This window comes from Petromyzon marinus, chromosome 6, assembly GCF_048934315.1.
Source record: "Petromyzon marinus isolate PM22_M1 ecotype Great Lakes invasive population chromosome 6, UKy_Petmar_22M1.pri1.0, whole genome shotgun sequence".
NCBI lineage: Eukaryota > Metazoa > Chordata > Hyperoartia > Petromyzontiformes > Petromyzontidae > Petromyzon > Petromyzon marinus.
This window is the reverse complement of record NC_133672.1, coordinates 2,411,841-2,424,714: the sequence shown is the minus strand read 5'-3', so window position 1 is coordinate 2,424,714 and position 12,874 is coordinate 2,411,841. Positions and strand designations below refer to the sequence as shown.

The following is a 12,874-nucleotide window of genomic DNA, read 5'->3' as shown; positions in this document are numbered from 1 at the left end:
CTGGCACGACTAAATCACGCCATCCTCATTCATTTGCCCAAAAGAGTTGTGGTGGGGAAGTAATACCACCACTCCGATACATGTTGGCAAACTGAATGGGCACACTGAATCAGAATATTTATTTAGACTGGAGGAATTCGATGAGCTATGAAGCTCTTTTTCACAATGTCCAGTAAGGGCGGGTCAGCACTCAACACTGCGTGGAATTAACAGCAAATTTCCACGGCACTTTGAACCAGATGTACAGGGTCCAGATGTCTTGTGACCCCCCCATTGAGCTTAATTTTTTTAAAGCAAGGTTTATTTAAAACCGAAATGGATATGCAGAGGGAACAAAATGTTAGGGGGGGGTCAATTAATTGGGGGGATCACAAGACATATGTGGATCACCGTGTACACAAGCCCCAGCTCTCCGCATGCACCTCGTCACAGCGCACGCAGCATTGAGTCACTCCTCGATTGCTTTCCGTTGTTTTGTTACAAGGCATAACAAATCTCGCCATCGTCGTCTCTCCCATGTGTTCTGTGCACGGTGGGGGCATTGTCCCGCAACGACCACCGTCCTGCGCTGTTCCCACCCCCCCCCCCCCATTTACACGGCTGTTTTGCTGAATGCACATGCTGCCTGTTCGCATGCGGATGGGCAAACGAATGAAGCAGGCCCAGACACTTTTAAGAGAAAATGGCCCAACGGGTTGCCGAGTTTAAAACCTGACAGGGCTCTAGGATGCCCGTGGAGGAAAGGGGCCTCGAAAACATCAATGAAACGTCAATTTTTGCTACATTTAAAATCACTGACACTTGGCTGAGGTGTTCAGGTCAACGCTGTAACATTCTCAGGAATGCTGACTGGCCGTGTCGGGTGGTGGCAGGTTTAATGATACACATTTATATGTATGCGATCGGACCCAAAAACCTCTTATGGATTCTAAAGCTGCGTTCAAAGTGGACGTAATCTGCTGAGAAAATGAGGCAAAAATCATAAACAAACAATAGCGCGCACGTGCGTGTGTGTGTATGCATGTGCATATTACCACAAACTGTCCAGGTGTGCAATAAGATTGATGGGTCGACAGCAGCGCGTTCAGAGGTAAGCCACACTCGGGGTCTGTACGCTACATGGAATGCGTGCAATGTAATGAAGCACCGATTCGCCAGCGCAAAGCGGCCTTCGAAAGCCGCAGACACAAGCCGTAAACAGCTGAGCATCACGCATGAGATTAATCATGAATTGTTTTAACCCACAGACGCTTAACTTTGAAGGCAGCAGGGGACCGAGTTTGACAAATGTAAGCTAATTGAAGAATGAGTGCAAAAAATTTACATTGTAAATGCTTAGTCACAAAAATAACTTCCAGCGCCCTGGGCTAGTAGCAATCGCAAACTTTGTAGGCAACGTTCACGCAAACGCGAGGGTGGTGAAATTAACATTATCCAGATTGCGATTATGCCACGAATGAAGATAGGCACGAGAAAGCTGAGGTCGAGTGTGAACAATGAATGGCCTGTGAAACGATCTGAAACGTCGTAGTGAGCAGGCCTACACACGGACAAGCAGACGGGTTGCGGTTCAACACATTTTTTGAACTTCTTTCGCACCGTATATAGCCAACCGTGCTAATCGGAGGAACGAACAGCAGTGGCTGGACGATGGGTGGGTGGGTCGGGTGCCCATTTGACGCATAAGCGCACGTAATTAACCCAGGCGCAGCCGGGCTATAGAAACCTTCGGAGCGCCGGGCCAATTCCAATAGGGGAGGGCGGCTCAATTTCTCAGGCTGCCGTGTTCGTGGAAAGGATGAGCCGGCCTGGATTTTCCAGAGAGTGCTGAGGTCAGGCGTGGCTGACAGATTCAATGTGGGCGCTGCCTCGGAGAGACCTCATTCATTCAGCTCACTGCGCCAGGCACACCCGGGGGAGGGGGCTTGGGGGGGTGAACCACAACACTCCCGCGCGCCACACTCCCGCACGCACACTGCGTCTCCATCCCGGTGATGCTTACAATAAAAAAAGCACAAACCAGTTGTAGTGTCTTGCTGTCTTTTATTTCCTAATTTTATAATTCACTGCCTTTATTTTTTTCTCCCAAAAACCATGCTATTAAGAAGCTCACCGAGCATGCTCAAGTTTAATGCTACTTGTTCAAATGCTCTATGACGAACCAACAATGCGCTCGATTACATTAAAGCGTTTCCTTTTTTAACCGACCGAAAGTACACACGATCTCTTTAGAGCTAACACACAATGATATATTCTGCAGTGCCTGGTAAATGTGCTGCTAATCCACGACGCACATTCCCCCCATTCCTCCCGCCGTGAACGCAGCAACACAGGTAAACGTTTCTATGGATACTCGAGAAAAAAATATATATAATACGCGACATCGGGGTTTTTATTTGCAGATGTATCTCTTTTTTTGTTGCATTATACGATCAGATGCAATTAGCGGCTCCTGCACCTTTTTTTGTTTGCCACATCAAAAATTGTTAGGTAGCTCATCTTTTCCTTTTCATTTTCCTAATAAGAGCGACATCTACAGTGGCACCCGCTGTGCGTGCCAGCACGTACGGCGAAAAGCGCCACGCTGATCTTTGAAGCGCTCCTGCTTCTCGCTCATTACCGTAGCAGCGTAATTTGTCTGGCACGGCACCGACTCTCACAACACAGCCTCGCGCCGTTCCCATTAACAATCCTGTTCGGGGTCTCTCTCTCTCTCAGTCCCCTTAGCTCGATCCTTCCCTCCCTCTTTCCCCTCGCCTCCTCCACCTCTCCATCCCTCACCTCCCTTCCACCCCCCCCCCTCTCTCTCTCCAGCTCCCACACTCGCAGCGGGAGAGCCACAGCCAACTCATCGTGCCTGAATCGGAGCCAGATGCAATTTCCTGCCAAGCGAGCGAGCGAGCGGGCAGGCGGGGGAGGCAAGGCGAGCGTGCACACGCGGTCGATGCCAGAGAACTCGGCGTGCGTGCCCGTCCGTGGACAAATAACGCGCGCGTTTGCGAAACTGCAACCATCTCCGGTGGCTTGAGCGTGGCCCAAGCAGGTGACGTGGGCCCTGATGGCCCACGGAGCGGTGGGTCGACCTCCCCAACCCCACCGCCAACCAAGCAGGGCTGCTGCTGCTCAGTAAATTATCCCGCGTCCGTTTTTTTTAAATTATTGATTTTATGAATTAGGAATCGTCGTTTGCTCGGGATCAATTTTCAAGATAATTACTAATTTATCATCATGTCGCGGCAACTTTGAGTTGAAAAAGACTCACTCGTTTCACGGCAATCGTTTATTTAAATATAAAGTCAGCTGGTTACGCAGAAACTTTGAGAGGGTAAATGTAAGGTTTTTTTGTACGATGGCTAAGGCAACCCCAAGCTGGCTTTTCCTAGAAAAAAAAACAACCGTGTAGAGCAGCGGACTGATCATTAACGTCAGAGTTTTCCATTAACGAAAACTGTTAGTGGTTTGCAAAGCACATTCGAAACGGTAATTTTCTCACATGCGGTTGTTCAATAAGACATGGAGCGTAAGTAGTCGCAGATTTCCACGCGAGTTTCTTTTTTGTAATCGTCAATGTCGGCTGGATTGAGTTGGAAAGATTACACACAACTGTCAACAAAACCAGAATGAAATCCCTCCATCCCCCTCCCCCCGGGAGAGGGGCTGTGATTGCGACACACAAATAGCGCGCACCGGCCAAACGAACAAGTTTCCGAACTGCATCTCCAAAAATGTCAACCGCCCCAGAAAGCAGAAGAGGAAGAATAAGGCTGGCAAGGAAAGCTTTCTGCAGGCCTGCAAACATCAAAGCCACGGCAGGCAAGCGGCCAGTCACATGGGACACTGAGAGCTGCGGCAAACTACAGAAAAACAAGGCCCTCTTTTTTTCCAACTCCACCCCACCCCTTGCAAGCCATGCGAGCCACAGGACCCCCCCCCGCCGCCGCTACCGCCGCTGCCCCTTCACTCCCCGCTTACCCACCACCACCACCACCCCCCCGGGCACAGGCACGCACGCTCCTCACCCCATATCGCCACCGCCATCCCGACTGCCCACGAACCCCGGTCTCCATTGGCCAACTCCAGCCTACACCCATAACACCCCCCCCCACCCCCCGTTACACCACTGCCCTCTGTGCCCACCTCCCTCCCCCCAGCCTTTCCAAGCTCCGGTTGGAGCTGCCAAAAATGCATGAGACGGCTCTTGTTGTTTTGCAAAAGCTCTGCGCCTGGCGCTCCGCCAGATCCTCATTTCACACAGCCGGAGCTTTGTGTACGTGCATGCGCGTGTGTGTGTGTGGGAGGGGGAGAGCACAGAGAGAGTGAGGGTGGGGAGCAAGCCGAGAGAATGCACATGACGAGTGCGTGCGTGCGTGTTCACACACACACACAGCGGCGTGCGTGCGTGTGTCCGCGCGTCTGTTGCGGGCTCCTTGCGCCAGACATCCTGGCAGGCAGCCAAGTCAATTTTTGTGTGCGAGTGTGTGTGAGTGCGAGTGTGTGTATGCGTGTGCGTGAGTGTGTGTGAGTGTGCTCGCTAACAGCACATGCCCCTACAGTGTGTTAAGGCTATACGGGGGAACTTTGTTTTGAGTGTGTGTGAGTGCGTGTGAGTGCGTGCGTGTATGAGTGTGTGTGAGTGCGTGTGAGTGCGTGCGAGTGTGTATGTGTGTGTGTATGTGTGAGTGCGTGTGTGTGAGTGCGTGTGTGTGAGTGCGAGTGTGTGTATGCGCGTATATGCGTGTGTATGTGTGTGTATGTGTGTGAGTGCGTGTGCGTGTATGTGTGTGTATGTGCGTGAGTGCGTGTGAGTGTGTGTATGTGTGTGTATATATGCATGTTAGTTGAATGTATGTGTATGCGTGAGTGTGTGTGTATGCGTGTGTATGTGTGTGTGTGTGCGTGAGTGTGTGTATGTGTGCGAGCGTGTATATGTGTGTATGTGTGAGTGCGTGTATATGTGTGTGAGTGCGTGTATATGTGTGTGAGTGTGTGTGAGTATGTATGTGTATGTGTGTGTAACCGTCGCGGGCGCACGAATCGAGGGGGCTTCTCCCCCCCACCCCACGCCTCGGCTTTCACCGAGCCGCCTGCCGAGCCACGTCACAGCCGCCATGGCAACGGCAGCCCCGGAACATAAATAAATAAATAATAACGGGCCCGCCGCGGCCGCCGTGCGCGACAACAAAATGAGAGGGAGAGAGAGCGGCGTTTGTTCTTCCTATCAAGAGATATTTTCAACCCGCTTTGCCTCTCTGCTGGGGAATGGGGCCCCGTGTTTGAGGTTACACCGGGGTCAGCGATTACACAACTCTGTACCGGAGAGATGGCTTCAACACGGAGTACACACCACCACCAACCACCCACCACCATTCCACAAGTCATTAAAATAAATAAGGAACGTTTCCAATACTGAGCAACCAGACTCCAATCTGTCACTTGCGCTGGAGGTAAATCCCGGGGAATTGGAGTATTAACGACGGCGGTGCGAAGTTCTTTTCATTTAAATTTTAAAGTGGAATGTTTTGCATGTTTTCGATGCCATTAGGCGCTTATGCTAGATTCACTGGTTTATGCAATGTGTCACTGGCACGACCGGCCAGCATGAATGGGCCAGTGATGTTTCATCCGTGCGTCTCGGCCTGACACGCACCATCCATTGGACAGCGACGCCGCATCCATCAACAACAAAAATCTGCTTTGCATGCGAAAAGAAAACTGCCTTTTATTTGTCAAACATAACTAATTAAAACCACGTGCACAATACGAACAATCGACGCATTCAGTCAAAGCCTTCAAAAGCAGCAGTTCAAGGAATTTGGCACGGCTCTTAGAAATAAATAAATAAAAATTACGCCTTTAAATTGGGATGAAAAAAGCCACGAAAACGCACACGCGACATGTAAATGATTACATTCCCGTTTTGTGGGGGGCAAAGACGTGGCCGCCGTGTTGGAAATAAAACCGCGAGCGCTGTGCGGAGGATGCCGGAGTGCAAGGGCGGGGAAAAACACAATGCGCAATCTGAGGTTTTACAGCCGCGGTAAAAGTTCGCCTAACCCAGTGGATGGGGCGCGGTGGGGCCTCGTGTACCCACCGACGACTTTTCTCGCCTGGCAAGCGGCTTGCACAACCGGCTGAAGGTGACACGCCAGCGGTCACGACCGTCTCCTCGTAACCGGGATCGGACAATTGTTCGCAAAAATCGCCACGTCCTGCATTTTCGCTTGTTATGGGGGGGGGGGGGATTTTTTTGGTATTTTTTATGATACAAGGACCTTAAGTGTTGGGCGGCTGGCGCGCACCCCCTCTAGAGCCACTCTTCACTTTTCCTGCGCAGACTTCAGTGCTTGCCAAGCGTGTACTTTTTTTTGTTTGCCAATCCATCAACGGGTGCCCGCCACCCTGCCGACGGCTCTCACCGACAAAACGCGTGAACGCTTACGAACGCACGCACAGCGAAGGTCAGATCTCTCTCAGCGGGCCCTGCCAGCGTGGCGGGTTCTTCAGTGCCGTATTATTTTCCGGAGGAGACGCCTCCAGATTCCTGCTATGTGTTTATTGTTTTGAGAACAATGATAACAATACCTTATTTCTCCATCAAAGCATCATTGGTTCTCAAAATTTACCAAAACACCCCATTGTATATATGTCGAACTTCTTTCGCACCGTACCTAGCCAACCGTGCTAATTCGTGGAATGGGCCACACATCGCAATGCAGCAGGTTTCAGAAATAAGTCTCATCAGGCCTTCTGAAGTAATTTTTTTCTCCAGGCGGCTCCTGCTTGGAATTGTTTTGGCGACCACCTTGTTTAGCGTTTTTGCACGTGGAAGGCCACCGTATTATCATAAGAAACCCACGCGTATGGGAAAATACTCAAACCCCACACAGATAGATTATACACGTACTTTGTATGCAGCCCATTTACAGCCATCCTGTGCTCTGCAGGTGGCCTCTTGCAAGCATCATCTCTACATGGTCCACTACAGCTTTGCACCACCACGGTGTGATAGCAGCGCGAGGTTGAACCTCCGCTCACTGCAGTGCTCCACACGGTTGGACTCTTTAAAAAAGCACGCGCTACGTCCCGGGTTAAAATTGCCATGTAAAAACCAGTAAAAAGGAAAACAATGCATTGCGTTTTCCTTTATTTGCCTTACCCCTAGCCACAGCTTCACACGCGCAGAAACCACGTGGCACGGGGGGGGGGACTTCCTATGCGGGCCTCACGGCGCTGCAGATAACGAGACGGAATAAAATCGGCAGAGCCTGGTGAGTCAGCTGTCGCGCCGCCCTCCCGCGGGAGCACCCCTCTCCCCCAGAGGGCCTTAGTCACGGGGAGAGAAAGGCTGCGGATGCGAGCAGCCTGCGACCATGCTGCGACTCCACAACGAGGTCGGGGCAGCGGCTCGTCGTGAGTCGCGACGTCCAAGCATCTCCCACAGAGACTAAAAGCGTTACAATGAGCAACGGGCCAGAGGATGTTTTAAATGCTCCACACGAGAATATTTATGTCACCATTGACACACCGTCACTTCCCAAAAACGCAATGTTTGTGCGAAAACTGAACCTCATGGGGAAATATGCACGTGGCAATGACGTCGGCGTTTAAGCCCAAACTATAAATACCCATGCATACACTAGCACAATGCATTCACACGGAAGTGCAGTTGTTATAATGGAGTGTCTCTGAAAATGAAAAAAAATTGGGACAGTGCTAGTTTCCAAAAGAAACAATTATAATGTGTCAATACATCTGGGTGCAGATTATAACCATTGATTGATGCAGAATTGTCGTGACATACAATCAAAAACAAATAAACGATACACATACAAGGACATTATATATATATTTTTTTAAATCACAGGATTTAACGTACACTACAAATAAACCACACTTACACCAACCGCTTTACACCTGAATATAGTACATTGTTAAAATCGATTGTAATGTCATTAACACGGGGACTGAGATTTCGAAATAAGCCCAGAGTTGGGTGTGACTTCCACCACCTTTGCCAAATTTCCTCTCTCGGTCTCAAAACAAATTACGTGACCTTCGCAGCACACCGTTTGGTGGCAAACCGCTGTGCCGCTGCAGCCCAACCAACGCGTGGCCAGGGACGTCGCCCACGCGGCCATCGCCCCGACTCTCTCGCACGTGGTCGGTGCAAGCGTCAGCTGCCCACGGCACACACGCAACACAGACGCAGCTGGATTGTCTCCTACCTGAGTTCACGGCTACTGCACAATAATAATAACTATGCAAATTGAATGACAAAAGCACCCATTCATTAAGTCATTGTGCATAGCGAAGTCGGTGAGTAACGATCCAATGCAAGTCACTGCACCGTTAGTTAGTTTTTTTTTTGCCAACGTTGTAAGGCATACATGCATGTAGGCATACACTTCACGTAAGATGAAGGATGAGTCAGACCAAACATTTCGTCAGAAATGCAAACTGCCTCTCTCAGAATCGCAGGACATGAGAGGCGGGGAAAGTTTTTTTTTTCCTTTTAATTCTCACTTTGTAAAAATACAAAAAAATGTTCTCTCCCACACACATACACACACTGTACATGGTTTGCATATCATTTGCATGCCCGTACCTGGTAGGAATTTGCCCTAACCTTCAAAAGTGTAAAAATCCACCCAACTCGAAAGGCTTGAGTGCGAGCCAGTGCGACTCAAGCCAGAAATTTCCAGACGCAACCGATGTTCGGCACATACAGCAGACACCTCACGGGGAGCAACATGTGCATTCGGGCATTTGTCTTACCTGGTTGAACCTGACAAACAAATGGTCATGTTAGACGTCATTCAAAGTTCTAGCTCGGGCGTAGCCCAAGAATGCACACACACAAGACAAAGATACATGCGCACCTTAACTTCGTGACCTTATTGCGCAACTTTTAAAGCATTTGTACAAAATTGTCAGTTGTAATCATTGCTCAACCCTGACTGAGAATGTTCAATGTTTGGACGTGTTATACGACTCCGACTCAGCAGCTGTTTTGTGCGCGCACCTTCATGACGCACGTCTACGCATAGCCCACGGCTAACCGATGAGACAGTCTCATGGAACACACGTGTGTATTTATGTTCAATTGTGCCTGTGTGCATATATGCGATGAGGAGCAGTAGTGTAGCGGTTAGCTCGCTGCGCTATGAACCCGGCGACCGGAGTTCGATTGCCACTCATGGCCAACACCAGTGACGATTATCTGAACCGGTCCTGGGTCTCCCCAAGGTCGATTCGTCCTCAAATAAGTACATGGTGTGGTGTGTAAACATTGCCACTGGGGAGACAAAGGCGGTCGAGCGTGGTGCTGGCCACCCAGCCCCTCATGTGCCGTGCCGGCCTTCATAGGTGCTCGCCAACAGCACTTTCCCTAACAGTCTGTTAAGGCTTGCATATATGCGTGCCTTCGACACTTCACGTGGCCTCGGAGTGCACCTGGCCTGGAAAAAGCGCCGTAGTGACGTCACCGCCACTTAGTGGCGAATGGCGGCTGTTGTTGCATATATGCGTAGGTACATGCCAAAGAAGTGTATTATTGCAAAAACGTGAGCAAATAAACCGTGACCCACATTTAATAACGGGGTATTTTTTTGGCCACCCATAAAATGTAAAACGAAAACACACTCATAAAGCTCAAAAAGGCAAGTGCACAATGCGATGGTGACTTGTTAGGTGGGTCTCCATGCAGAAACATCGCGTGCCAGGCACTCACTTGAGAACTGTACTCTACGAGATACCATGGTTGCACTGGATTGTGTGTTCCAGAATTGGCTTGTGCTTTTCCGGTGGAAGCCATGATGTTTTAACCTTTCTTTTATATTGCATTAAACAATATAAAAAGCAATATAAATAACATAACAAGCTGTGAATAGGTTAAACGTTGGTCTCCATGGAAATAACAGGGTTTTATTAACAAAATAGATATACCGAGGCATCTTGCCCCTGCATTTGCCCAGCATTTCAAGGACACACTGTGCTCGACTGGGGAGTGGGATTGGATAGGTTGGTGTGAATTTGAGCCAGGAACTTGCCCATGGGCATAGAGGAGGAGCACTCTTCATAGGACTCCCTGCGTGTGCCTAGCTTAACTGGAAATAAGAGGATGCAGGCATACATTCGTGCCTTGGCCGACACGCACACTCACACGTGTGTGCCAGACCAGGGCATTCCGGTTGTTTGTGCGAGCGGTTCAATGAACAGAATATCCGACTCCAGCGCAGACCGAAGGCCGTCCGATCGCACCAGGTCAGAGCGTTCAAACATACGGGCTTTCGGCTCCAATGGAGCCAGCGATCGAAGTGTGGGCAAGGTCAAGGATAAGTCACGGAACCGCCGCACGTGTCAATGCCCATGACGCGCCAGTATAAATGGCTCCCGTTTCTTTCAGGCAGACACGGCTTGCCCTATATTCAGATACCTGTTTCAATGACCTTGCCTAATTCTGGTTAATTTCTCATCCCCGAAGAAGTGAAGATCTCTCACAAAGATTGCTTGGTACTGCTGCATACCCTACATTACAAACACAAGAATATGTTTTTTTATTTTGTATTGTTAAGGAGCAGAGAATGTTTTTGGTACACCAGACGTTTTGGGGATTGGAGTCTGACATTTATGGTGGGAATAAAGAAAAAAAACGCACCATCTTAAAAAGCGAGCACAGTTCAAGCCTGAAGCACGGTCCAATGGCTGCTAGCGGTACAGTGATTTACAGCAGGCACAATAAAATATATTTTGGCTGGGCGACTTCCTCTTGTTCCAAAAATTCACACGTTCGGTCCCAAGGTTGTGAAATGACACAGAGCAACGCTCCCAAGTGCGCAAATGCAGCCTCGCCCATCTTTTAAACCCACAAACATGACCCATTGTCTTCCGCACAGGCACAACCACGCGCCAGCCAAGCCTGTGCTCGATTGTGGGAGGGGGCGTCTTTCCGCCGCCGCCGTACCTGGGTCTGGCCGTCCAGCTGGGCGCCACCGCGGGGACCTCGGCCGCAGAGCTCCGTGGGGGTGCCGTGCTCCCCCTGTGCCCTTCCTGTTTACTCAACGTGTCCTCTCGCAGAAATTTCCCATTTCCTGAAAAACAAGCGACATGAAGCAGAACTTAATTGGAAGAAAAACACAACACCGCCCGACGAACAAAAAATAAAAACCATGAGACCATTTTTACATTGGCTGATGATGGAATCCCAAGTATTATTGTGTGCTTTTTAAATACTGTGGCGTGGGAAAGAGATTAAGCAAGGAAAACAGCACGGTGATAGAAAGTTTCCTTCAAGTTCATTCCACGAGCCCCAACCCTACCCAACGCACTCACCCTTCCCTCCCACCACAGCCACCATGTGTGTCATTGAAAAACGCAAACTCTGGCTTTCCTCCATGACATGAGGCTTTATTTTGACGATGCGATAAACAACATTTTACACATCCTCTCCCTCCTGCCAGGCTCCTGACTTTCCATGAGTGAATATCCGGCACAAGCCGAGCTGGGCTCTGGCACATCGCACCCGTGTGTTGCACGGCCCCACCGAGCGTTGCACCAAACCTGAGATCAGCCTGGCGTGCTGCCTTCCCACGACGCGCTAAAAAACAAATACGCGGGACATGGGCTTGGGTGTTCGTGCATCGGCTGCCACACGTTTAGAGAGTTCCCTCGCCTGCCTTGGCGACGGTCTACGGTCGAATGACAACAGCAACACTTGCGAGGAAACCGCAACCGAGCTTCGCTCTCAACTGTTTTTTCACACGCCGCATTGGGTCAAACACGCGTGCGCCAGCGTAGGGGGGCCCTATGCGCACGATACTAATGGCAACGCGGGCAATTTGCGCAAAAACACGTGCGCCACGAAACTGTATCTACTCGACTCTGCGTGCCCACTTGAAAGGACCATCGCGTGCATAGATGTATTATGCTATATATAGTATGCGGAGCAGTGCCGCAGTGGTTAGTGGAACCCAGCGACGATTTCCGGCCTAACGTTAGTGGTGAGCAATATCTGAACTATTTCTGGTTCCCCCCCCCCCACTTCAACAAACCCACACCGACCAAAGCGGTGAAGTATAGTCAAACAAACCATGACAGACACACCAGTTCCACCAGTTCCAGCAGTGGATTGACATGGAGCTGTAAAATAATATTAGAATTATTATACAACATATGGGCAGATCCACGATTTGAAATTTACATTCAAGCGACTTTAAAGTTGGGGGTAATCATGAGAATGACTGTGAAGTGGACCGGTTCGTCGTACGTCAAACAATTAGGAAGGTAATTCAAAGAGATAAACGTGTCCACCTTCATTGACAAAGAGGAGAAATGCTATTAATATACCATGGTGTCAGACGTGCTCATGCAAACCACGCTGAGATGGGGATGGTGCATTCATTTTTGTGCAAGTATCAAACCAATAAGATATCCCCAAGATAATTGAGTCCAAAATGACACCCCATGTTTTTATCATGCATTATAAGCACGATTTAGAAATTGTGGTTTATTATGGATTATTACGATCATTGTGGGATGTTGACTGTGATGCGAGGTTGCTTAATTTGTGAAACTGTTCATACGTAACAGTCTCGCACTGCTTCAGTCGGTTATGACACTTCCAATGCAGTCTCAGTGTGGACCACTTTTCAATTCTGGGAAACCACAAAGGAGTGTGTCACGGTTCCCACACTTTTCCCCGCTAGAAAAAAAGTCTAGAAACCGATTCACTAAACTCTGCCGATATATAACCTTCTACAATAAACACTTTTCATTTTAGGAATGTGATTTTTCAACGGGCAGAAATAATGCGTTTTTTTACCGTTAGCGTGACGATAATCAGAGTAGCATGTACTGTTTTGGGCCACGCGCACAC

At 49.4% G+C, this 12,874-nt stretch overlaps 1 protein-coding gene across 4 annotated transcripts in view; it reads right to left on the bottom strand.

Moving 5' to 3' along the window:
- KIAA0586 (KIAA0586 ortholog) overlaps positions 1–12,874 on the bottom strand; it is a 194,526-nt gene that overhangs the window by 150,226 nt on the left and 31,426 nt on the right. For all 4 annotated transcript variants that reach the window (XM_076063801.1, XM_032948384.2, XM_076063819.1 and 1 more), the window contains exon 10: positions 10,964–11,090. In XM_076063801.1, the coding sequence (XP_075919916.1) occupies positions 10,964–11,090 (127 nt within the window). The remainder of the gene's footprint in view (positions 1–10,963; positions 11,091–12,874) is intronic.